Genomic DNA, 27,722 nt, shown 5'->3' with positions numbered 1-27,722 from the left:
TTATTATATCACATACTTTTTCATTTATGTAAAAACCCATTAATAGAGCAACTTGACAGCCATCTCAACACGTACTTCTTTTTTTTTTTTTTTTTAAATTTTATTTTATTTATTTCAGCTCTTCATGGGGGTACAAAAGCTCAGGCTATATACATTGTCCGTGTCCCGCCCATCCCCCTGAGTCAGAGCCCCAGGCGTGTCCACTCTCCAGACAGTGCGCCTGGCACCCACCATGCAGCCACACCTCCATCCCCCCCCCCACCTCCCCGAGTCAGCACCCTCAAGCACGACCACTCCCCAGATGGTGCGCAACGCACTCATCATGTACACATAGACCCCCCCCCCCCAGTCTCAGTCTGATATCCAATTGGTATCCTTCTCCGATGTGCATTTAGGTGATGATCAGGGAAACCAGTTTTCTGGTGAGTACATGTGATGCCTGTCCTTCCATTCTTTGGATACTTCACTTAATATAATGGGTTCCAGCTCTCTCCAGGAGAACCAAAGAGATGTCGTATCATCGTTATTTCTTCAACACGTACTTCTTAAATGAATAAATGAACTAGCCTTGAAAAGTTGCATTTTCTTTAGACTTTTTTCTATTGAAATATTTTTATTTTAATTGTGATAAAATATACACATTATAAAACTTTTAACCATTTTCAAGCATATAGTTCAGTGGTATTAACCATTTTCAAGCATATAGCTCAGTGGTATTAAGTACATTCACATTGTTGTGCACCATTCATTCTTCAAAACTTTTCTTTAGACTTTGAAGTATTTCAATAAAAAATTTGCAGGACTCCATTTATTCAAGCAGTTTTTTAAGTGGAAAAATTCCATTCATAGCTTTAAATATTTGGGATGTAATAACATTTAAAAAAATCAGTCAATTACTAAACATCATTCTCTACTTTCCCCTAGTGGAATGAAACAGTGGAGCTTTTTCGTGCTAGGATGCCCTTACGGAAACATCGCTGTCGTTTCAAGAGTTATGAGCATTGCTTCACAGCGGCTGAAGCTGTGGATTGGCTGCATGAGCTGCTGAGGTGCAGTCAAAACTTCGGCCCCGAAGTGACTCGCAAACAAACGGTCCAGCTGCTAAAGAAATTCTTGAAAAATCACGTTATTGAAGACATTAAGGGAAAATGGGGTCAGGAAGATTTTGAAGACAACCGTCACTTATACAGGTAATAGCAGCATGTACACCCTGAAGGGGAGGAATCAGGGGATGAGTGGATCTGGTCCAAGCTTGCTAAACTTCCTGTTATGAAAGAATTTACCTTGTCCATTGAAGTGATGGTTCTATTTGTGATGTGTTGAGTGGAGAACTGAATGTGTTGTTAGAGCCAATTGTAGTTTTTCTTGGCGATTGAGAGCACCCCAGAGCTGTTTTTTCTTGCAATGATTTTTCAGTAAGGAAATCTTTTCATGCCTTTTGCTCACCTGGGAGCACAACTGCAATAACTTAGTACTTCTCCTGGAGAATCCGAAAGAGTGAAACAGTAGCTCTGGGTTCAGCTGAGCAATGAGGATTAGCATATTCAGGGGGTAAGTGGCAGAGTACAACCTGATCTTTAAATAGCTCAAGGCCCATATGAAGAATTGTGCTAAAATTCCCTAATATCTCAGATTAAGCCTGACAAAGCAAGTTTACTTTTTCCCAAATATGTTTGTTTGTGCTTCAGTGCTGTTTTATGATGTGGACACTTACCACCAGATAATCCGAGGGAAAATGGTGATCTCTCTCCTTGTGCTTCTCTCCTTCTCACTGCACACAGGCTGTTTTATTGCTGGAGGTGGAAGGGCCCTACCTAAGATTTAGGTGTGGGAGAAGACTAAAGAGGAATGAAGTCACACAAGTCAAGAAGAGCAAACTTTGTGTTATCTACAGAGACACCTACCAAAGTGCTAAGAACCCCGAGGGGGGATTAAAGGAAGAAATGGAGAATATGAATCCTTAATATTTGCTTTCTTCTTTTTTTTTTTTTTTTTTGAGACAGTCTCACTTTGTTGCCCGGGCTAGAGTGAGTGCCGTGGCGTTAGCCTAGCTCACAGCAACCTCAAACTCCTGGGCTTAAGTGATCCTACTGCCTCAGCGTCCTGAGTAGCTGGGACTACAGGCATGCGCCACCAGGCCCGGCTAATTTTTTCTATATATGTTTTTAGTTGTCCAGATAATTTTTTTATTTCTATTTTTAGTAGAGACGGGGTCTCGCTCAGGCTGGTCTCGAACTCCTGACCTCGATCGATCCACCTGCCTCGGCCTCCCAGAGGGCTAGGATTACAGGCCTGAGCCACCGTGCCCGGCCAATATTTGCTTTCTTTAAGGAATATAATTACAGCACATTTAATGAGGGCACCCAGAGCTGTTTTTTGTTGTAATGATTTTTCAGTAAGGAATTCTTTTCATGCCTTTTGCTCACCTAGGAGGATGGCTATGATAACTTAGTACTTCTCTTAGAGAATCTGAAAATGTGAAACAAGAGTTGAGAAAAATGGCTTTTAGCAGAGAAAACCTGGCACTCTCATACCTGGACCATTGCGTTGTCTCCCTCTTGGACTAGTCGCTGAGAGCAGAGTGAGGGTGGTCACCAATGCATAGGGGGAAGAACAGATTTTGCTGTACATTTAGAATCTAACTTCCTCACTTCCTCATGGATTTTTGCCAGCAGCCTCCAGAGTCCAGACATCAAGATTGTCATCTGAGCAATTAGTCGTTTTTCCATTTGGCGGTTATTTCTGGCTTTGATGATCCAACTTTTAATTAGGATCTTGATGATCTCAGCCTATTCTGAGACCTTAGTGCTTGTTAGCATCAGATAGTGGAAACTGTAACCCTGGTTTGACATGCTACACTTCACTGGGGATTCTTAAGTGATTATTTCTCTTGGGAAACTAATTGCTTGTACCCCATCAAGATTTAGCTAGAATACTTCTGAAAGATTCTCTGGATGAGTAACTTCCAATCTATTCTATTGTTACTTAAATTGGGTACCTCTCCTTGAGTCCCATGAGACTTTATGGGTCCTCAGGAGAGTGAAATTAGGGCCATATTGTAGGAACTGACCACGCAGCACTGACTGCCAGGACATGTTTCACTTCAATATTAAGACTTAATCATGTATCCCATTTTAAAAAATAGAGTACACAAGACAGATTAAATTCATTCATTAAATAATGATTTTTTTCCCTCCAGTTTCTCTAATTGAATACTTGTAAGTCATAAATGGAGCACTGTTTCCTTTCATTATTTACCACCTGAAAGTTCATTATGGCTTTCCATTTTCCTTATGTGGAAGTTCTGTAAGTTAACCACTGACTTTTGCCAATTGCCTAGATTAATCTGGGATGAAATCTATTTAGACATGTAAATCATTTGTTAAGGTACTCGTGCCTTGAATTGAGAGTGACCTAGTGAGTGTGCAGCCAGCTGTTACATATATGCAGGCTTCTATTACTGGTACTCAAGATCATCACCGTCACATGCCGGTGCTCCAAGAAAGAACATGGCACTGCCCCACCTGCCATATCTCCTATTGCTTTCCGTAGGTGATGAGTACTACTGCCAGTTATCATGAAAGCAGAAGAGGGAGAGCATGAGCTAATTTGAAAATAGATGGAGAATCAATGAGGTGGCAAAATTCAGGGACAAACTTCTAAATTTCAAGCTTTGTGGAAGAGGTGCCTTTTTTAAAAAAAAGTTTATTGTAATTTTTTCTTTCATTTTTAGCTGACATGTAATAATGGTATATATTTATGGGGTAGAGAGTGACATATTGATACATGTATACAATACATAATGATCAAATCAGGTAATTAGGATATCCATTACTTCAAACATTTATCATTTCTTTGTACTGGGAACATTTAAAATCCTCTCTTCTAGCTCTTTGAACATAAACAATATGGTAGTAACTATATTCTCCCTATAGTCCTACAGAACACTACAACTTATTCCTCCTATATAACTGTAATTTTGTATTTGTTAACCAACCACTTTCTATCTTCCTCTCCCTCTACCTTTCCTCTAATAACTATAATTCTACCCTCTTCTACCCTCTACTTCCATGAACTCAATTTTTTAAGCCCCCACATATGAGTGAGAACATGGCATTTATCTTTCTGTGCCTGAATTACTTCACTTAACATAATGTTGTCCAGGTTTATCCATGTTGCTGGGAATGACAGAATTTCATTCTTTTTTATGACCAAATAGTATTCCATTGTGTATTTATACCACATTTTCTTTATCAGTTCATCTTTTGGTAGACATTTAGGCTGATTCTATATTTTGGCTATTGTGAATAGTGGTACGGTGCAGATATCTCTTTTATATACTGATTTCTTCTCCTTTGGATAAATAACTTAGTATTGGGATTACTGGGTCATATAGTAGTACTATTTTTAGTTTTTTGAGAAACCTCCATACTATTTCCCATAATGGCCGTACTAATTTATATTCCCACCAACAGTGTATGTGTTCCCTTTTCCCCACATTCTTACCAGCATGTGTTATTTTTTTCTCTTTTTGATAATAGCCACTTTAACTGATGTGAGGTTGTTATCTCATTGTGGTTTTGATTTCCCTGATGATTAATGATGTTGAGCATCTTTTCATATACTTATTGGCCATTTATATGTCTTTTCAGATTCTTTGCCCATTTGTTAATCAGATTATTTGCATTTTGCTGTTGAGCTCCTTGTATATTTTGGATGTTAGTCCATTGTCAGATGAATCATTTGCAGATATCTTCTTCCATTCTACAGGTTGTCTCTTCACTCTGTTGATTGTTTCCTTTGCTATGCAGAAGGTTTTTAATTTGATATAATCCCATTTGTCTATTTTTGTTTTTGTTGCCTGTGCTTTTGTAGTTTTACCCATAAAATTTTCCCTATGATTTCACCTAGTAGTTTTATAGTTTCAGGTCTTACATTTAGGCCTTTTTTTTTCTTTTTAGAGATAAGGTCTTGCTCTGTTACCCAGGCTGGAGTCCAGTGGCCTAATCATAGCTCACTGCAACCTCAAAATCCTGGGCTCAAGCAATCCTCCTGCCTCAGCCTCCCAAGTAGCTAGGACTGCAGGCGCATGGCACTATGCCTGGCTAATTTTTTGTAAAGACAGGGTCTTGCTCTGTTGACCAGACTGGCCTGAAACTCCTGGCCTCAAGTGATTCTCCTGCCTCAGCATCCCGAAGTGCTAGGATTATAGATGTGAGCTACCATGCGTGGCCACATTTAGGTCTTTGATCTATTTTAAGTTCATTTTTGTATACGATGAGAGATGGGGGTCTAGTTTCATTCTTCTGCATATGAACATCCAATTTTCTGAGAACTATTCATTAACAAAGGTGCATGGTTGGTGGAGAAGCTATATGGCACCTGCCGTCTTGGCTTGGGTCTGTAGTGATGGGAAGTGACCCCAAGGGTGCTGGCTGCCTGGTGCTTTGTCCTCATGAAGCTCCCAGTTCACTGGTGGCAGCAACTTTTGGCCTTGTGATGGTAGAAGAACTCTCTAGCAGCTCGAGAGCCCACTCAATACCAGAGATATGGAGGAGGGAGAAATAAGCTGTTCCTCCTACCCTTCTTGTTGGACTCCAAGCCTCTTGGGGGTTTGTCTCTGCCAATACCCTGCTCCTTCGTGTTCTGCTCCTAATTCTGGGGGCTAGAAGTCCAAGATCAGGGTGCCAGCTGGGTTGGTTTCTTCTGAACCTCTCTCCCAGGCTTGCAGATGGCTGTTCTCCTTGCTCAGGTTTAATCTGGACAGTTTCTTATAAAGTTAATGAATACATTGATTATATGACTCAGCATTCCTACTCCTGAGTATTTACGCTAGAGAAATAACAACTTCATGTTCACACAAAAACTTGTAAGTGAATATTTATAGATTGCCAGTAACTGGAAGCAACCTAAGCATTCTTCAGTGGGCTAATGGGTAACTATTGTACGTCCATATGATGGAGTACTAGTGGGTGGGGAGGGTGTGACTATGAAGGGAGAGCTGGAAGGACTGTTTTTGGGAATAATGGAACTGTTCTGTTTGTTGATTATGGTGGTGCTTGTATGAATATATACATGTGTTAAAATTGATAGGACTATATACATCCAAGAAAAGAAAAAAGATCAATTTTACTGTATAATAACATTTTTTCTTTTTTCTTTTTTTTTTTTTTTTTTTGAGACAGAGTCTCACTTTGTTGCCCGGGCTAGAGTGAGTGCCGTGGCATCAGCCTAGCTCACAGCAACCTCAGACTCCTGGGCTTAAGCGATCCTACTGCCTCAGCCTCCCGAGTAGCTGGGACTACAGGCATGAGCCACCATGCCCGGCTAATTTTTTTTGTATATATATTTTTAGTTGGCCAGATAATTTCTTTCTATTTTTAGTAGAGACGGGGTCTCACTCTTGCTCAGGCTGGTCTCGAACTCCTGACCTCGAGCGATCCACCCGCCTCGGCCTCCCAGAGCTAGGATTACAGGCGTGAGCCACCGCGCCCGGCCTTTCTTTTTTCTTTTTCTTTTTTTTTTCCTACTCATATTCACCAGCTTAAACATTTGTTTCTTAAGCTGGTGATTTGTAAAGTCTCTATTTGTACCTCAAGCAAAAGAAACCCAGATTCAAGTCATTTGAGGTAGGTGGCCCTTTAGTCATTTTCTGTGGCCCTGGGAAAAATTCTTCCATTACTACCCTACAGGTCTTTTGAAGGGACCTAGTTTAGATGCCTTACCTTCAAATTAATGGGCTACTCACTCCCTCTAGTGGACATCTTGTGTTTTTATGGGAAAGCACAAAAGTGTGCATGTGATTTTATTTTTCTTTTGTTTTTATTCATTTCATCAAGTCCTGGGTATTTGTCCTGTGATTAGTTGGAAAAGTCCTTAGTCTTCCTGGGCATCAGTTTTCTCAAATATAAAATAACAGGGATGGGCTAGATCTTTAAGGTCCTTTTTAATTCTAAACTTTTATGTTTCTAAATATTAAGTACCTATCATGTGTTTTCTAATCCAAGGCAGTGAAGGAACTGAAATAAAAGGAGATATAACATGATTCTTTCTCTCCTTCACTTTGCAATCTCTTTTGAGAGAGGGTACATATGTATATGAAAAGTAAGTAACAGAATCAAGGCAGTATTTAATTAATTACCTAGAAGAACCCATAACAAACAATAAATTAAGGTTGCTACACTGGAAGTCCTTCGGTTGACACATCTCTTTTGTTTGATCAGCATTGTAGTTTTAGTCACAAATTTTTTCTATTAGTATCTCGTTTTTATTTTTAAATTCTGTATATTTTGTGAAGGCAGTACTTTCATGTGGTTCAAAATTTACAAAGTTCAAAAGGGTATATGCAATGAAAAGCCTTTCTCACATCTCTCTTCCCCAGCCACCTACTTTCCTTTCCCGGAGGCACTTAATGTTACTAGTTTCTAGCATAATGTCTTAAAAAATCATGAGGGGCACAGTGACTTGCACCTGGGCAACATAGAGAGGCCCTATCTCTACAGAAAATAAAAAGATTAGCCAGGTGTGGTGGCATGCACCTGTAGTCCCACCTACTCGGGAGGTGGAGGCACTAGAATCGACTTGAACCCAGAAGTTTGACTCTAGCCTGGGAAATGTTGTGAGACCCTGTCTCTTAAAAAAAAAAAAAAAAGAAAGAAAGAAAAAAAAAAGCACTGTGTCCTGTATTGTGGCAGGAAAAAAAAGTCACAAAACTTTGAGTGTTTAGATGGGGTAAATGTACTTCAGTGGCCACGTGCTCCACCATTTCCCTATAATACTATACCAACCTGTATCATGATTATGTTATATACATGGCCAGTGTGGGAACTGTGCCTCTGACCCAGTCAGTGTGGATGGGAGTGTTTTGGAACCTCATGGAGGGGGAGGTGGAGGAGAACTTCAGCCTAGGATGATAAGGTCTGGATGATAAGAGATGGGAAAGGCTTCAGGTGTCAAAGACGGCAAGACCAAGGCTCTCAGTCAGGAACACACACATAAGCTTCCTGGAAGAAAAGGAGGAGGCTGACCTGGCTGGAGCAGAAATCATAGGTCAGAAAGTCAGGAAGGATAAATTTGGTGGAGTTTCTTACATTTCTGGCTATGGAGTATACTTTTATTTTAAGAAGAGAAGGCAGCCAAGGTTCATGTTTTGAGCAGCAAGGGAATCTGTGCTCTAGAATAGAGTTAATTGAATACTAATAACAGAATAGACTGTAAAGCAGAGAAACTGGTGAGGTGTTTAAGGTAATTTGTATGGGTGATGTTGCCTGGATGAGAATGTTAGCGGTAGAGTTGAAAAGTAAGGAAGGGCCCATGTTTATAGCAAAATTCCTGGCTACACCTTGTAACTGCTCTGTATATAGTCCTTAAGCTTTGTAGGAAGTCTGACTTTTTTTTTTTTTTTTGAGACTGAGTCTCACTCTGTCACCCTGGCTAGAGTGCAGTGGTATCATCATAGCTCACTGCAACCTCAAACTCCTAGGCTCAAGTGATCTTCCTGCCAAGTAGCTGGTACTACATGTGTGCCATCATGCCAGGCTAATTTTTCTATTTTTATAGAGGTGAGGTCTCACTCATGCTCAGGCTGGTCTAAAACTCCTGGCCTCAAGTGATTTTCCTGCCTCAGCCTCCCGAAAGTGCTAGGATTATAGCCATGAGCTACGGCGCCTGGCTGAAGTCTGATTATTAAACAATTTTTAAATGTATTGTTCATTAATCTGAAAGCACTATTTTCATTTAGAATCTTTGTTAATGTTTACTAGTATATCATTACTGAGGCCTGGAATGTAATATGCTAGTCTTTTTTAAGCCAAGGAACATTCCATAATACCTTACAATTCTTCAAACACACATGCAATGTTTAGTGAGCGTCTAAGTCTTTGCGATGGCTTTGTTCCTATTTAATATATCAGGGGTTTGGAGCCTCTGGAGCTGGGTGACTATCTCAGAGTCTCTGTACCCACACCTCCCAAAAGGGTCAAGAATGAATACTTATTTTGCATTTGTGTTATGATGATGAAAACAAATATAGGGGACATTTAACTTTTTTTTTTTTGCTGTTAAGCATTTGAAACTCCTTGTCTATTTTGTGGGAATCCCTATTTATGTGAGCCTTGGTGGGAGGCAGGGCCTGTGCCCGACATCGGAAGCCTAGGTAGGTGACACACTCCTTCTTCCTACCCTAGCACTGAGGGTGCAGGCACATGTCCTCCTGTTGGCTGTTTGTAGGTTTCCACCTAAGACTTTGAATCTTGAGTGAAGGATGCATAGGGGAAGGGACAGCTTAGAATTTCTTGTGACAGAAGTGGTGGCCTATAGGAGCAAGGACAGAAGTATATAGCAGCAGAAGTATCCAGAGGCCATGGTGCTGGCAGGCTTTCAGACTAGACTGTTTTGGAGCATGACCTCACCATGGTTCCTTCTGTGTGTGCTGCATGGCCTCCTTTCCTGCCTTTATCTCAGTCCCCCTTGCCCCCACCAATCTTGGTTCTTTAGCTCTTCAATAAATTTTGTGACCTATTTGATATCTTTAAATTCCTCTCTGGTTAAATTAGCTGGAATTGGTTTCCATTCCTTACAGCTGCAACTAAAAACTGGATTGTTACAACAAGCAATGCCTGTAGCAGTTTGGGCCTAAGGGCTGGTACAATGATTTTTATGTGTATGTGACTGCCCGAAAGCAAAGCAACAAGTCGGACTGGTCTGTAACAATCAGAGATATGGAGGATAGATTTGAGTTGAGGATCCTTTTAGGACCCAAGGGACAGGAGCAGAGTCTACCAAGAAGTAGTAGGCAGGTTACACATGGATCCAGAGTTGAAAGTTATATATTAAGCTGTTAAGTCTCACTGATTCAGGGGTTACATTATCATCACTGCCATCTTTGCAAAAGATGCCAATACCTGTAGGTGTGTTAAGTAGAATGTTGAAATATACTCTCCTGAGTTATAAAATGTAGCCCCTGGTTATTGATAGACTTTTGTTTCATAATATCCTTTTTTAGGCTTTTTTGTTATTAATTTATGATAATTTCAAATCTATGATTTATCTTTCTATTCTCGTCCTTTATTTGAGGTCATAGTTCCTGTGTTTCATGTTTTCTGTCAGATATACCCTTCCCCTTATATTTCTTTGTTTTATCCACTTGGTCTTCACCAAATTGTCTTTGAAATTCTCTTTTTTCTTTACTCTTTACTCTTGAATTCATGATGCCTAGTTATTATCCACAAGCTTTCTTAAATAGGGAATGGAGCAAAGGACTCCAGAAATACTAAAAGAGCAAAATTCACTGAATGCTCCCATTTTAAATAGGAGAGAAAGCTCTTTTGGGCAGAGAAGGTGAATTGAACAAGAGTAGTTCTCAGATATTATTGATCTAGAGACAAAATAATAAAGATCATAGAGGCATTAATCAGTTTTTCTCATGGAATTCTAAACTATAACTTGCTAAGAAGGGTGGGAACATGCCTTGAGAAGCAAGTTTTAGCACTAAAATTATAGAAGTTGTTGCAAAGGTGGGGCATTTTCTCTCTGAGTTTGTGGACTTGATGAGCTCACAGACTAGGACACATGTTTCATGTGAGCATCAGGAAGCATAGTCTACTTAAGCATTTTTACACAATTCATGTCCAGTCAGCATTTCACCAATTGCTTAACTAACACTTAAGTTCTGCCTTCTTCTTAGCACTGTTTTGTGTTTTGGTCTCTGTTAATTAGATCCTTACATATGCTGCTGCTTCTCCCTGTCCTCCCGTTCCTCTTCCTATTCCTTCTCTGGTATTGTGGAGTGCATATTGTATGCTGGGCATGGTGCTAAACACTTTAGATGCATGACCCTATCTATAGTTTAGTTGTGAAGACAAACAGATAAGCTAGAATATTTTGTTCCAAATGCTGTAATAGGATGTGAATTCAGTGCTGTATGAGCGTGAGGGATTAACTCTGCTTGAACTAGTCAGAGAATAGTTTACTCCAGGGGTATGACACTTGACTTGAGTCTTTATGTAGCATCAGGTGTTTGCCAGGCAAGGAAGGGAGAGATGTTGATCAGGGTCATCAAGGTGGAGAGAATCTAATAAAAAAGTTGGGTGTCATTTATAGAGGGAGTTGTGGGAGATGAGGCTGTGAAAGAATTTCCCTTTTATCTCTGTGTCCCCAACATCCAGCACAATGCCTAGTATTCATTAAGAAAGGAGTTCAAAGGTTAGCCAGTGAGGGCTTCCCTTCCTTACTTTGAGGGAGTTAAGCAATAATCACCCCACCTCTATTCCCCAGTTAAGGTGACCTAGCCCTTCCCACATCAGGTGCGCTGCAGTTACCTATGACATGAGCTCAATATTGGAAGGACTATAACAGACACAGGGTTCAGAGTGAGGCGAGCCTGAGGTCCAACCCCAGCTCCCAGTTACTAGTACCCATGTGATCTTAAGCAAATTGCTTATACTTTCTGAACCTTTGTGATATCATCTACAAAACAAGAAGTTAACATTTTTGTCTTTAGGATATACTGGTCACCAAGATTAAACAGGTATTTACTCAGTCTCCTGCAACGTAGTGTTCAAATTGAATGTGCTAGTTCTTGGAGATACTGTGAAAACAAGACAGATAAGCTTCTTGTCCTGGTGGAGCCTATACAACAAGCAAATAAATATTTTTTATTTTTTTAGAGACAGGGTCTCTGTCACCTGGGCTAAAGTGCAGTGACTTTACAGCTCACTGCAACCTCAAACTCCTGGGCTCAAGCCATCTTCCTGCCTCAGCCTCTTGAGTGGCTGGGATGACAGGTGTGCGCCATCACATCTGGCTAAATATTCTTATTCTCTGTTTCTATCAGACTGGGGACAGCAAACTTGTTCAGTAAAGGGCCAGATAGTGAATATTTGTGGGTCATACCAATCTGTTGGAATCGCCCAATTCCATGGTTGTTGGGTGAAAGCAGCCACAGAGAGTATGTAAATGAACGGGTATGGCTGTGTTCCTGTAAAATTTTGTTTATTAAAGCAAGTGGCAGGATTTGACCTGCAGGCCACAGTTGTTAGACTCCCAGTTTTTTGAGGGCAAAGACTATTATTAATTCTTGTACCTCTGTTACCTAGTGGTATCTGATATGTAGCAGGTGCTTATATTGTTTGCATTGATCTGAAGTCATCATACATAGATGAGCACAAGTTAATAGAAGATTCCATTAATTCGGGTCCTCTGAGAAGGCAAGGAGATGTTAAGATGGGACTGTACGTGCAAGAGATTTAATGCCAGGGGTGGGAGTGACCATTTATCCAGAAAGGATAAATGGTCAAGGGAACAGGAGGTGATGGAGTGAGCCTTCAGACTGTGATTCAGGTCTGACCTTAGTGAAAGCCGAGAGGGAAAGAAAAATTGGGTAGGACGAGTTAAGACCACAGGATGCAGTTCTGAAAAAGGCTTGGCCAGGCTGATGGGGAGTCCCCAGACAAAGGTTGCTGCTAGAGGGGTCCTGTGTCTTCTGGAAGGATTGGCTTGGCTCCTTACTCTGCTGCGCTCCTTGATGTGTCCATTTCTTGTGCTGCACAGATCTACTTCCTCACACACGTTGGGGCTTTCTTTGTGAGGGGAAATCTAGAAGATGGAAATTATGAGGAATACTACAGCCCCTGTCCCCCTGCAGCTGGTCGCATGGCTGCAACTGGTGCTCATCCTCTCCCTCCTCCACACCTCTTTGTGAATCCTCTCACCCTTAGTTATCACTGGGCAGGGCTTGGATGCCTTACCAGGTAGTATGATGCAAAAGCTCATTCCTGAGGATCTGGACCCTTGATACTCATGCACTTCTGAGGCTAATGCTTCTGTACAAGCCCATTCACAGTGACAATGGGACAAGGAAGTACTAGGAGGTGCCTGTGGATCTCTGGGTGCTATGGGTATTCCTCCCTGCCCCCATTGTGTAAGCACAGGCCTCCTTCTTGCTGGTCAGGGTCCATTACCTTTGCCATGACAGTGATTCCTCTTCTCTTATCACTTGTGCTCCCTGGCCATAAGTAGTCTAAAGTGCCCTTTTCATGTCCCCTTTTGGGCACAAGACTGCTAACTTCAGAGCCCAGAGTTGTGGGGATGGGAAGCACCAGGTCCTCCAGTGAGTCACTGGGAGGGCCATTCCTGCTTCCACACTTTGGTTCCCAGTACATGTGCTCTTCCCAGGGGGCTACAGCATCATGTTCCGTACTCTGCCTTAATTCATGTACAATTGTGTCCATTGTTCTGTATGTCTAGCTTGTCTCCAATACAACACTGTTCTTGATTACTGTATGTTTATAATAAATCTTGAAATCGGGTAATGTGAGTCCTCCAACTTTGTTCTTTTTCAAAATTGTTTTAGTTATTATAGTTCTTTCGCTTTTCCATATAAATTTTAGAATCAACTTGTTTATTCCTATACAAATACCTGCTGGGATTTTGAATGTATTTATGTGGAATAGTAGATCAGTTTACGGAGATTTAACACCTTAACAAAATTGAATCTTCCTAATAATGAACATGGTATATCTCTCTGTTTACTTAGGGTATTTAATTTCTCAGCAGTGTTTTGTAGCTTTAAGTATACAGACTTTGTTTCCTTAGATTTAGATCTAAGTAGTTTGTGCTTTTTGGTGCTGTTATAAATGGTGGTGGTTTTCTCCGTAAATCTTGTGCATTTCTATTTTTAAGTCATAGGTATTTTATATATTTTTCTTCTGTTGCAAATAGAATTTATTTTCTAAATAGTTATTGTTAATCTAAAGTAGGAGTGTCTTTCAGATTAGCTCCCGTCTCTTCTTCTTAAAAATACTAATTTCATCCTTTACTTAGAAGGGAATCTTTATTCATATAAAATAGGAAAGATGTCCAAGCTTGGTGTTCAAAGCTTTCCTTAGTTTTCCAACTATTTTTCCAGCATCATCTCCCATACCCCTTAAACACTTTATGTTCCTGATACACCTTCAAGCAGTATTATGAAATGTGATTATTAGCAGTTTTTCAGCATTTAGATGATATGATACTATATACCACTACTGGGCTGGAAAAGTATGTTGAGTGGGTTTACAGAGCACAGTGAAACTCAGCAAATTGCTATGAGTTTGCCTAATCCACAGGTTTTTGGGATATATCAGTCTCAGAGAGACCAACTCATATAATAATATCTGGCTGGTTTTTTTTTTGTCGTCGTTGTTGTTTGTTTTGGTAAAAAGTCTTTATATTACTGAGGCAGTCAGGTGGTCAAAGCTGTTGGTGCTGCAAATTCATGCTGATGCATCCACAATATATGCTTAAAAGTCTTAAAAGGACTTCAAATCATTGTGAGATCTGTCACTTATCAGTCAAGTTCATTAAGATGTATAAATTATGTTTTCCTTGTGGTTTAGATGCCCTAGAATATTTTTATTCACTGATGAGGTACTAAATTCTAATTTGTTTCAAGTAAATTCACCAAAGGATAGTAGTTCTGGCATGGATTATTTTTAAATTGCTTTTCTCCAACCAATTCTTGGCAATGGTCGTGGCATTAGGAGACCAGCATTGTTTTCTTGGAAGATTAGCTGTGGGCAATTACTTTCCTGGTCTTAATTTATCCACTGTACAAATGTGGAGTTTGTTCTAGATGATTTCTAAAGGACTTTATAATTCTGAAATCCATGATCATGTTAGGATTAAATTTATAGTTTTTAAAGCAAAACCAAATGTAGTCCACTAGAGGGAGTTCTGCCCTATTTAAATAGTCTGAATTTTTTTTTGAGAAATAATATCTTTCATACAAGAGTGCTATAAACTGTATCTAAACAATTTACATAAGAATAACAAAGCAAACACCTGTTTACCTACAGTTTGAATCATCTCCTGAGAAGCTATTAGTATCTTGACTTCTATGTTAATTATTCCATTGCTTATATTATTTTATCAGTTAAGCTTGTATCCTTAAACAATATATTGTTTTTGTTTCTGAGGTATTTCTCTCTGTTTTGGACTTTAAATAAGAGATATCAGAGTGTGTGTTTTCTTTGACTTGTTCGTTTCTCATGGTTTTGGATATTCATCTGTGTTGATGTGTGTAATTATAGTTCATTGAATTCTTGCAGCTATATTGTGTTCTATTATATCAATATACCACAATCTGTTTATTCTCCTGTCAGTGCAGAGTTGAGTTGCTCTCCAGTTTTTTGCTATTATGAGTAATGTTGCCATAAATTTTTATAGACATGTCTCCTGTACAAATGCAAGAGTTTCTTTAGGGTACTCAGAGTTACCTAGGAGTGAAATTCGTTTAGAGGCTATGTGCATGTTTAGCTTTACTAGGTAATGTCAAACTGTTTTCCGTAGTGGATAGGCTAGTTTTTATTTAGTTATAAAATATTTGACATTGACTGACTTAAATTTTTGCCAATCTGATATGTGTGAAATGATGCTGTCTGTAATGTTATTGTGAATTTTCTTGATTACTGATGAGATTGAATATCTTTTCATATGTTTATTCATCATTCTTGATTCTGTATCTGGAAATGCCTGGTTCATGCTTTTTGGCTTTTTCTATAGAATTTTTTCCTTATAGATTCTTAATAGTTTAAAAATATATTCTGGATATTAATCCTTTATCAATTATTACATTGCAAAGAGCTTCCATTTTTTCACTTTATTTGTGGTCTCTTGATAAACAGAAAAGTTCTTAACTTTAATTGAATGTATCACTCTTTTTCTTTATGCTATACGGTTTTAATATCTTGCTTGAAAGGAGTCTATTCATTACCCAGTGTCAGAGAGATATTTTCTTATATCGTATCCTAAATTTAATTGTTTTGCCCATGATTTTTATTTATGGTGCAAATTAGGGATTGTTCTGGTTTTCTACTGCTGAGAAACAATATACTCAAACTTTAGCAGCTTAAAGTAACCATATTATTTTGCTCATGTTTTTGTGACAAGAGTGTACAAAGAGCTCAGCTGGCAGTTTGCCCCTTCCCACAAGGCATCAGTTGGGCTAGAAAATTCACTTCTAAGATGGTTCCTTTCTCTACTCACAAATGTGGTTTCTTTAAGCTTCTTGGCCTCTCTCTTTTTCTACCTGAGGTTTTATCCCCTAAGGCAACTCCACGTGGATTGAGAAATAAAAATAAAATCATAAGCCCCTCAACCAACTGAACAGACCACCTCTTGGCCAAGGGGACCCCAGAGAAACCTTAACAACTGAGTTCTTGGCCACGATGGGATGGGAGATTGGATATGCCTCATTTATACCCCCTCCCTTGCTAGTTGCTATTATACTCTCTTTTCTAAGGGTTAAACAGAAACCAGTCCTTTGGAAAGACTTGCTCCACTGCTGATTTCAACCAACTGCCTGACACTGCAGCTGGACTCCCCTCCCTTCTTGTGGTTTGATACAACAACTCACCAGCATTTCTTCCTTGTAAGAGACCACTGACCATGGACTGAATCTGGCCTGTTGATGGAGGCTATGCACAGAATCCCTCTGTGTCCTCATTTCACCTTTGACATATAGAGCCTAATTTTAATGCATTTCAATGTTCAGTCTGCATCCCAAAATGAACATGGGGCATATGTAACATGCATATTTCCTTACTGCCCATGCTTGCATCCTTCAAGTGAACATTCATAGCTCTTCCTATAACCTGTTGAATATGTATACTTAGCCAACCCATTCAGCGTAAATTCCTGTCTCACCCTTCCTCCTTCCAACAAAGAATCCTGAAATTCACAAATTTGGAGAAGAGCTTTATTTGTTATAAAGGGTCGTGGTCTGCAAGCTGACCAGGCTTTCCTGACAGGTTAGGAAGCAGAGCCTCCATCAGAGACTGGAAGCAGGCACTTCAAAGGAGGAAGAGTGAGACAGGAATTTATGCTGAATGGGTTGGCTAAGTGTACATATTCAACAGGTTATCGGAGGAGCCATGAATATTCCCAAAAGGAGGACACAAACATGCATATTAAACAAACATGCATGTTAAATACATTCCATGTTCAATTTGGAGTGGAAACTGAATATTTAAATGTATTACAATTAGGCCCTATACATCAAAAGCTGAAGCAGGGACATGAAGGCACTCAGTATGCAGCCTCTGTAAACCAGCCAGAACCAGTCCATGGTTGGTGGTCTCTTATCAGGAGAAAGTTACTGAAATCAGTCTCTTGTTCAATCAAAGCTGTAATTATAGCTTATGGAACAGGGATGGGAGGGTTAGTTAGTCAGCCTCTGGTGACTGATGAGCTTCAATTATATCACTTTTGCTTATCTAGAGGCCAGTGCTTGTTTACCTGCTAGAGAAAAAGAAAAACAACCTTGTGGCAGTTAGAACATGAACATAGTTTATTCTTTAAGTGTAGGAATATGTGGCTTACACCTTGCCTGGCTTGGCCTTAAGTCTTGTTTATAATTTGGTATCTTATTACCACAGAGTTCATTCTGTCAGTCTTATAATCTCTATTTTAACACTTGAAAGTGCCTGCTTTTAGTTTCTGCTGGGCTATACTTCCCATCCTGCAGGATGGCCAGCCTGTACACTACAACCCTATATAAGGTATTAAAGCTGTCCATTCATGATTTTAAATTGACAAGGACATGCCTCTTGCAGCATAATGGTCTTAGGGTAGTCACCATACTTACATGGTGGCTGGGTTCTAAGAAGTTATATCCCAAGAATAAGCATCCCAAGAACAAGCATTCCCAATAGGTCAGAAGAGAAAAGTGCTGGACAGCTAAGGTCTATACCTGAAATTGGCATAGCATCCCTTGTGTTGTGTTTTGTTTGTCAAAGCAATCATAAGGCCTACTCATATTCAAGGAGGTAGAGAAATAATCTCCTCATGTTGATTGGGGAGTATCAAAGTCACATCTTGGAAGAGCATATAGGATGGGAGATAGTGTTGTGGCCATCCTTGGAAAATACAATTTGTCGTAGTTTGCTGCTGACCACAATAACATTCCTTTTATTTGTAAACTACATTCACTCCTTCCATCAAGACTTCTAAGTTTCATCCCATTATGACATAAAGTATAGCAGTCACTGGCCCATAGCACTTCTGAAATGCAATTGGATGTTTATCTGCCATTCCTTGATTAGGGCACAGTTCTGCTTTCTGGGGGTGATTCTGTGTGGTTCTTGGCTCTACCTCCTGGATTTTTGGCTCTACATTCTGAGTCATTCTTCCTTTTCCATAAAGAAATGGCCTATGTTTGCAGTGGAATAGCTTTCTTAGATATATCCTGCTTATAGAAGCTTGAGAGTCTTGGCTGTTCTTTTCAATTTGGGATATCCAAGTGGATATGATTTTCAGTTTTCATGTGAACTGCCGAAGTGGATGGTGATTCTGCTAGTACTGTTGTTTTAAGAATGTTGAGCTTTCCTATGAATCTTATTGTGCTTTACTCCATTAGTCAGAATCACACTCACAAATCTCTTTGAGAGAGTCTCTTCTGCTCTTAAGTCTGCTATGGAACAACACCCTTAAGAGTTTTAGAAACCTGTGGTGCAATATGAAGTATATTTGGTCTTTGTCCTCAGTTCTTGTCATAGTACACCTAAAACCCCCAGAATTTTCTAAATGCTAGGAATATATTTTATTATTCATAATCAGCCTCTTGATAACTCCTGAGTTTATGCTCATGAGGTTACTTAGGGTGGAGCTCCTTGAAAGCCTCAGGATGGGGCCAATCACCAGAAAGACCAAGTGACTACAAGATTAGAGAATTGGAAGTTTAAGCCCTACCTATTGACCTCTGGGAAGGGGGATGGGACTGGAGATCAAGTTCTACAAAAACTCTTAAGCAGCAAGTTTTAAGCTTCTAGGTTGCTGAACAGGTGGAGGGCTGCGAGGATGATGTACCCAGTGAGAGCATGGAAGCTGTCCCGTCCGCTTCCCCACCTCACCCTATCCATCTCTTCATCTGGCTGTTCATCTGTATCCTTAGTAATATCCTGCATAATAATCTAGTAAACATAAGTAGAGTGTTTCTCTGAATTCTGTGAGCCAGCCTAGCAAATTATTGAACCCAAGGGAGAGGTTATGGGATCTCCAATTTATTGCCAGTTAATTAGAAGTAGAAATCACAATGTGAGACTTAACAATTGGCCTCTGAAGTAGTGGGCAGCCTTGTGGGATTGAGCCCTTAACCTGTGGGATCTGACACTGTTTCCTGGTTACAGAAGTGTTCTGTGTTGAGTTTGAGGGTAGAGTCAGGAAAAGGCGATTTGTTTTTTCCTTTTAAAAAACCCTATTATTGGCTGGGCACTGTGGCTCACACCTGTAATCCTAGCACTCTGGGAGGCTGAGGTGGGCGGATCATTTGAGCTCAGGAGTTCAAGACAAGTCTGAGCAAGAATGAGACTCCCTCTATACTAAAAAAATAGAAAGAAATTAGCTGGACAACTAAAAATATATAGAAAAAATTAGCTGGGCATGGTGGTGCATGCCTATAGTCCCAGCTACTTGGGAGGCTGAGGCAGGGGGATCGCTTGAGGCCAGGAGTCTGAGGTTGCTGTGAGCTAGGCTGATGCCACAGCTCTCTAGCCTAGGCAACAGAGTGAGACTCTGTCTCAAAAACAACAACAACAACAACAACAAAAACAAAAACACAACCCTATTAGTTTAACTGAGATTATCTATGAAGTACTACCTTAAATCCTTCTGAGGTCATAGTGAAAATCTTAGAGCCATGTACTTGTGACTACTATGAAACCATGTTTCACTAGAAACACCTTGAATTTGATCTTTGCTATAAGGCCATTTTTTACTTTGACAACTTTTTGGTGGGGGTGGGGACTAAGGATAAGAAATAGTTTTGGTTTTGAATCATTAAATCACAGGTCCTTTATATTTTCTCTAAATCTACTAAAAAACTAAACAGTTCTTTAATTTATCTCTCTCTATCCATACTTTGTCATTGCAAGTAAAAGAAACCAGTTGGCACTTTCATCATTCATCCTGGAAAATATCCTAGCCAGATTCACCTTTTCTATTTTCCATATTAATACAGGTGATAGTTTTACTGAAATTTATGCCACTATGTAACATGGATTTTTTTCTCCAGCTTCTAGTAACAACTTCCTTACTGTCCTTCTAGCCTCTGCTAAGAAGTTCTCCTGAGGCCCTTCACTGCCTGGTCCTGATGCAAATGCCATAAGTTTCTGCTCTAGTGATCTGTTGTTGTGTAATAAAACTATGCTAAATTTAGTGGCATAAAACATTCATTGCAATTTTACATAATTGTGTGGGTCAGGAATTCAGGAATGGCTTAGGTGGGCATCAGCTGGGGCTGCTGAGGCTGAAGCAGATGACTTCTTCATTCACAAGTATGCAGCTTTAGTACTCCTTGACATCAGTTTCTTACAGGTGGTATGTCATCTTCTAGGGCCTCTTCCTATTGCTTAGGCATCTCACAACATGGTGGTCCCAGGGTAGCCACACTTACTATATGATGGCTGGTTTTCAAGAGGGAGCTTCATAATACTGAATGATACGAAAGCAAGAGTTCCAAGAGGCAGGAAGAGTGCCAGCCAGTTAAGGGCTAGTGCTTCTGCCATAATCTTTTTATCCAAACAATTAGAGGGGGCTCACCCAGTGTAGAGAAATGCACTCTGCCTTTTGATAGGGTAATGGCAAGGTCACATTGCATAAAAGCATGTGGGTGGGAGGTACAAACCTTTGGAAATGTAAACACCTTTGAAAATGTGACATCCTGTCACAGGGATGCAATTTCATTTTTTCCCAAATGGATAACCAGTTGGACTGGTACTATTTATCGAACAGTCCATGCTTTCCTATTGATCTGTTAATGTCTGCTCTGTCATAAATCATATTTATAAATATGAGTGTGTGTTTTAGATTCTTTTTGTCTAGGCCCATGATTCTTAACTGGGGGCTATTTCAGAGGAGACATTTGGCAATGTGTAGAGAAAGTTTTCGTTGTCACAACAAATGAATGTGTAGGGGTGTTACTAGCATCCTGTGGATAGAGGCCAGGGTTGTTGCTCAACATCCTCCAGTGTACAGGACAGCTCCCTACAACCAACAACTATCCGGCCCAAAATGTCAATACTGCTGATGTTGAGAAACCGTGGTCTATGCCATCAGTATTGCTCTACCATATTACCTTCATTATCCTTGATATCCGGTAGGGCAAGTCACATCATTTATTTTTCTTCTTTAAGAATGTCTTGATTATTGTGTTTCCATATAAATTTTATTATCAGTTTATCATGTTTCATGAACAGTTCTTTTATTTTTATTAAAATTTCATTGTAACTATATTTCATGGGGAAAATTGACATTTTATGATATAGATTCTTATTTAACAGCATGATATATCTATCAATTTAGTTCTTTAATGTCTTTCAGTAAAATTTTGTAATTTTCTTTTTAAAGGGCTTACAAATCTTTTGCTCAAGATGGTTTGCCCTCTTGTCCAGTTAGTTGTGAGACTTTTGATAAGTTGCTTTTCCTCTTTTGGGCCTTAATTTCCCTAAGTGGAAAATGTGACATTTGAACTTGATGATCTTTAACATGAAAGATTTCATGATTAAAATGTTAGGATTAAATTGATAACTTTCAATGCACAAAGTAAAAGTAGTACACCAGAGGGAGCTCTTCAGCATTTTATGTCAGGCAAGGTCGTCAGACTGCTGTGCAAATAGAGAGCACGCCTGCAGATGTTACTCATGGCAAAGATCTCATCTCAGTGTGGAGGAAAAACAGTGACTCCTTGACATCTGTTCAGTCACAATTTTGCAAGTAAAAAGTTCTGCTTTGGTCTTTGGAAGATATTACTTGTTTCTAAGTGTGGGAATACAGGAAACACATTTTTGAACTTAGGAGGAAATTTATGGATCATCCAATTTCATTCTTTCATTTGACAAATGAATAAATTTGATTGTGATTTAGAGAGACGTTTAGTTTCTAAAGGATACACAGACAGTTTATGAGAGAGCTAAGTCTGGCACTTGGATCTAAAAATTTTCATGCTATAGTTAGAGGGAATGAAGTGGGAGGAGTAAGCAGTGGCTATTAGTGGTGGGATGGGGGTTGAGGTTGTGTCTAATTTTTAATGAACTGAGAGGTGGGTGATCTGTGAACTCCTGGAATTATATGCAATATTATATGTATATGTGAGTGTGTGTTGCATTCACGTGTGCATAAATGCAGTACTTTGGCTGGAAATAGGACTTTTGTTATAATTGTTGAATTTGGATTGGACTTTTGTAAGCCAGCTTTCACTTACAAAGAAGGTTATCTTTGACTGACTTTAGAGATTCATTTAGTTTGTATTCTGGAATCTTTTGGGAACACCTGCCTTGGTAACTTGATTACCAAAATTTAAACTATCGTTCAGTTTATTTATCTTTAACTCGATGTAGTGATTTCCAGACCTCGTTTTTTTCTTACTGACTCAAAACTGACTTTTAAAATAAAGTTGCAATTATTAGATATTCTTTTCAGAGAAGATGAAACTCAATTTTTCTCCATTAGTCATTTCACTGTTTTGAAATGTTTTTCCATAGTACTGAATAAGAGAAATTATCATTTTCCTCAACTCGCATAAGTTTATACTTGGGACATACTCTTGCAACAAATCAGCAAGAGAAAAACAAGCAAGTTTGTCAGTGAGTGCAATGTGCATTATGTGGGACAAAAGCAACTCAGGACAATGGCTTAGAATCCCAGCTTATATGAGATCTTCAACAAAGACCAGTAAATTTTAAAGAAGTGCCAGGATAAATAAAAGCAGTTTAGGCTTCCAAAGGTAGGAAAATATGGGAAGGTAAATTTACAGGGAAACTAATGAATAAAGTCTGCTCAGATTCCTCTGGTGCTGTCTCTAAACTGATAAAGGTGGTAAAGGAGAATTTACCTGCTGTCTTTCTGTGGCAAAGCAAGGGAGGATAGAAAGACCTTTTGTCTTTATAATTCTGTCCTGCTTTTAGGTAAACAGAGGGAAGGTAGAGAGCTCTTCTGCATCTGCTTCGTAATGGCCTGTAGGTCAAAAAAAATTATTTATGTCAAAGAGGCATACTTTGAGGTGACATATTCTGGTTTCCTTCAATAGTCTTATATTTGTGATTCTTCTGATTTACCTGGATACAAACTTTCCTTGAAAACTATAGACATTTAAAAAATTCTTTGTGTCTGCATTTGCCTTAAGAGGAAGATCTTTAGTTAATTGGATTTTTTCCTATGGATATCAGGGATGAAATTTTAAGCCTTTATTTTGGCTTATATAAATAAAAAGTCAAAATAAAAGTCAATATCCTGCTGACTTCTATGTCAACATTAAGAATTAAAGTTCTTACATTGCTTTTGCAATGCAATGCAATGTGATATATCGTTTTCTAACAAGCTTACAGAAAAAGATTCTCTGATAAAAATATATATTTAATTACCTTTCCTTTCTTTATCAGGTATGGTGTAGACCAGTTTAAAGAGCACTAGAATTTTCATAGACTTCTATGTGTTAGTCCAGGGAGTGATGCTACAGATCCACAGGAAAGCTGAGAATGGGAAAGAGTGTAGAAAGGCAGAATGAGAACACCAGGCAGCTTTCTAGCTCCTTCCAAGATGATTGAAGCTTTAGTCTCAGTGTGATGTATTGAATATTCAAGGGAAGGAGGATTCATGTTTATTAGAAAGAGTTATAAAAGTGAATATTAGGCCAAATGATTTTTGTGTTAATGTACTCTTTCTTAGCAAGTGTTACTGAAGATTTCTTTATCAATAATTTCTATATGCAACTTACCATCTATAAATTCTAGCTGGAGTTATGAACCAGTAAAAATGGTTTAGCCTAGTAGCCCATTAAGAACATCTTTAATCATGAAAATCAAATAAGAGAGCAAGTTTTATTTATTATTTTAAAAATGTTTCACATATTCAATTCTTATTTTTCTCCATAAGTGTTATTTGATAGGCGTAATGAATGAGTATTAAAAAGAAAATCATGTTATCGTTGGGTACAATTAGCCATGTGTAATAAATTTTACTAAGTATGAGCCCATTTATTATCTGAAGTTTGGAATTATTGTATAAATTCTCAAGGACAAAAGAAGTGGGGACTATTGTTGAAATATCCATGTCTCTCACTGACTGCAATAATAGAGAATTTCTTCTTGGTTTTTAGATTTCCTCCTTCTTCACCCCTGAAACCATATCCAAAGAAGCCCCCATACCAAAAGGATGTTATTAAATTTCCAGAATGGAATGATCCCCCACCAGGCACTTCACAAGAGAACATCCCAGTGAGGCCAGTGGTGATGGTAAGTGCCGAGACTGAAGGATGGACGAGGCACTGGTGGCAGAGGGAAATCATCTGTGAACCCCCAGTCTTGGTCCACTTTTTTCTGTTGTTTTCTTATGGACATTGATCTGAAAGTACTTTAAAATAATATCATACCTGCCAACAGCCAAGAGACCAGTAACAAAGAAAGATTGGCTCTTGCATTTTTTCACTCTTGCCTATTGACATTTTGACTGAATACAGTCATCCCTTGGTATCCATGAGGGATTAGTTCCAGGACCCTCACCCCACCACCCCACAACCCTGCCTTATGGATACCAAACTCCATGTATGCTCAATTCCCTGATGTAAAATGGTGTAGTATTTGCACATAACCTACACACATCCTCCCATATACTTTAGAGTACTTACAACATCTAATTCAATGTAAATGCTATGTAAATAGTTGTTATACTATATTGTTTAGGGAATAATGAGAAAAAAATGCCTATACATGTTCAGTACAGACACAACCATCCATTTTTTTTCTGAATATTTTGATCCACAGTTGGTTGAATACACAGATGAGGAACTCATGGACATGGAGGGCCGACTGTATGTGGTAGCTATTTTCATATGTTCTGACTGAGCAGGTTTCTGTTAAAACTTCCTTATAGAATAAGAAGGTTAGGTCATGGAATATGGTGGATTGACCCCAACACAATGTATGAAAGAAAGGTGGATTCTTCTAGTTTTGGAAAACCTTGGCTCATTGTAGAATTGACTACTTCTTTTTTGGCATACTTTTTCCTTAAAATATCCCCAGTACAAGATCACCAAGATTAAGATAATGCTAACAAGTAAAATAGAGAAAAACTTCTATAAGGCAATTTTAAAGAATTGTATCAAAACCAATATTTAAAGTTACTCAAGTCTTTTTAGACTAGATGTCCAAAATGTATTTTTGTTTGCAAAGATAGGATGTAACCCTTTTTGGGCAGTGTAATTAAAAGAAAAAAATGTTTTTCCTAAAGAGGTTGTATTATATGTCAGCTTGGAGAGAATAGGTCAGAAGTTTAGGCTTTATCAGAGATAATTCAAGGACAAGAGTGTCACCAGTGATGGAAATTAGGACTCTAGAAGGGCTTGTAGATTTGTCAGGAATGGTGATGAATTTGGATTAAGATATATTTGATGATAAAGATGAGTTATATTAAAAGGAAATGTATAACAGACAGAAGGAGTCAGTGGCCCTGGAACTTCGAGGAGAGGTTGTATTTGGAATTCATAACTTCATTGAATGTCTCTTGTGTGCCATGTGTTGTGCTAGGCTCTACAGACATGCTAATATGTGACATGGTGTTTGCTTTAAGAGGGCTCAAAGTCTAGTGAAGCAGGCAATACAAAATAGACCACAGTAGTCCACCCATGGATGAGGGGGGTATGTTCCACAATCCCCAGTGGATGTCTGAAACCTCAGATAGTACCAAATCCAATTGCTGTCAGTCAGGACACATTTCCGTTCATTTCTTCCGCTCACAAATTTTATGCCTTTTTCATCTTAACTAGGCACTTATCATGCACTGTGGCCATAACTTTTGCAGTTTGTGGTGCGACAGCAAAACGACCACAAATTTCTTTTTCCTTTCCCACAATTTCCTTCCCCAAATGATGAGGTGAAGATTCATTTTTATCATAGATCTTACCAACCTCTCCATAGGATTTTTTTCTTTCCTTATTAGAAGTGAAGAACTTTTACCTTTTTGCTTAAAGGAAGCACTTGATTGCTTCTCTTTGGCATATTCAAATTGCTAGCATCACTGCTCTTGGGCTTTGAAGCCATTATTAAGTAGAATAAGGGTTCCTTCAACAAAAGCGCTGTGACACTGACAATCACAGTTGATCTGATAACCAAGTGTGCTAACTAGGTAACTCATGGTCAGGGAGCATGTGCAGTGTGGATCTTGCCGGACAAAGGGAGGGTTCGTGGCCCAGGCAGGATGGAGCTGAATGGTGTCAGATTTCATCATGCTACTCAGAATGGCACGCAATTTAAAATTTATGAATTGTGTATTTCTGCAATGTTCCATTTAATATTTTCAAACTGTGGTTGACTGCGGGTAACTGAAACCTCAGAAAGCAAAACCTCAGATAAAGGGGAATTACTGTATTAGAAAACAAAGCGGAAATATTCTGAAACAGTGATCACAAAAGGTACTTGGGGATTATTTATTTGTAATGATCAGTACTTAGTTAATGTCTTGTTGATAGTTCCTGTCCTAGAGAAAGTTTAAATATAAGCTCCATGAAGTCAGGTACATTTTTTTGAACATTTGTATTTAACACCTCACATGACCCTATATGTACAGTGGTTGGGTATTCAGTAGGCATTTTTCCATTGCAAGGTCATCCAGTATTGTTTGTACAAAAGAGATAAAATCCCATATTAAATTGATAAGTTTTTATGTCAATATAATGACTTCCCTTTTCTGTTCTACTTGGTTCCGTGAAGTTAAAATGTTCATGGTGTCCCCACTAGGAAGATGGAGTGTTCACTAGCACATTTCAATCCATTGTTCAGGGCTTTGTACCAGTGACAGCAATTTTCCAATTTTTAATTTTAAAATTTTCAAGAGCCTTTAAGTGGTATACCACAGTCCCAAGACTCTTCAGTTCCTCCTCTCCCTCCCCACCAAACCTTATCATTAGGTTTATTCTCTATATCCATATTTCTTTTCGTAACTTTTGTCTTACCTTTTCTCATCCTTTCTTTCCCCTTAAATGAAGTGATAGAGGTTTGAGCTCCCTGCTTTTTATATATAATTCCACTAAGGCTTGTGCTGCCACTTGTTGAGGATTATTCACAGGAAGAAGGGCAGAATAGGATATATTTCCCTGGTGGGGCCTTGATGCAGTTTTTGGAATGATGATGCTAATAGTCAATAAGCAAACTGTTCATATTTCTTGAGGAATTTGAATTCATCATTCATTTTTTCTACATTACTTTTTTTCTGTCTCTGCCTTGAGTTTGCTTGTTGTTTCTTATTTTTGTCCTGTCTTCTCTCTTGTCTAGCCATTATATAAAATGAAATAAAATAGAGCAAATAAAATTATTTATTGTGTTTGCTCAGGGGTCAGCATAATATGAAGGGTAAGAGTATGGACTCTGGGTTTGAATCTTGGCTTCTCCAGTTACTAGCTATTTGAACTTGTTTCTCTGTGTTTGTGTCTCAGTTTTTTAGGATAATAGTACCCTCTGAGGTAGAGTTGTTGTGAAGATCCAGTGAGTTCATACCTATAAAATGCTTAGAATAGTGCCTGGTGCACAGGTGCCCAGTAACTGTTAAGCACTGTTGCTATTATTTATTTATTTTGTAGAATTGTTTATAGATAGAGAAATAAGAAAATAAATTATCTGTAATATCATCCAGAGGGAAATACTGTTAACATTTTATTGTGTATCGTTTTTTCTCTCTATATTTTTAACACAAAAATGAGA

The 27,722-nt window shown here is 38.8% G+C and overlaps 1 protein-coding gene across 2 annotated transcripts in view; it reads left to right on the top strand.

Moving 5' to 3' along the window:
* DEPDC1B (DEP domain containing 1B) overlaps window positions 1–27,722 on the top strand; it is a 74,086-nt gene that overhangs the window by 12,492 nt on the left and 33,872 nt on the right. For both annotated transcript variants that reach the window (XM_045565956.1, XM_045565955.1), the window contains exons 2-3: window positions 925–1,190; window positions 24,128–24,263. In XM_045565956.1, coding sequence (XP_045421912.1) covers window positions 925–1,190; window positions 24,128–24,263 — 402 coding nt within the window. The remainder of the gene's footprint in view (window positions 1–924; window positions 1,191–24,127; window positions 24,264–27,722) is intronic.

The sequence above is a fragment of the Lemur catta genome, chromosome 12 (assembly GCF_020740605.2).
Source record: "Lemur catta isolate mLemCat1 chromosome 12, mLemCat1.pri, whole genome shotgun sequence".
Classification (NCBI taxonomy): Eukaryota; Metazoa; Chordata; class Mammalia; order Primates; family Lemuridae; genus Lemur; species Lemur catta.
The sequence above is the reverse complement of the archived record's forward strand: the minus strand, read 5'-3'. Positions and strand labels throughout refer to the sequence as shown.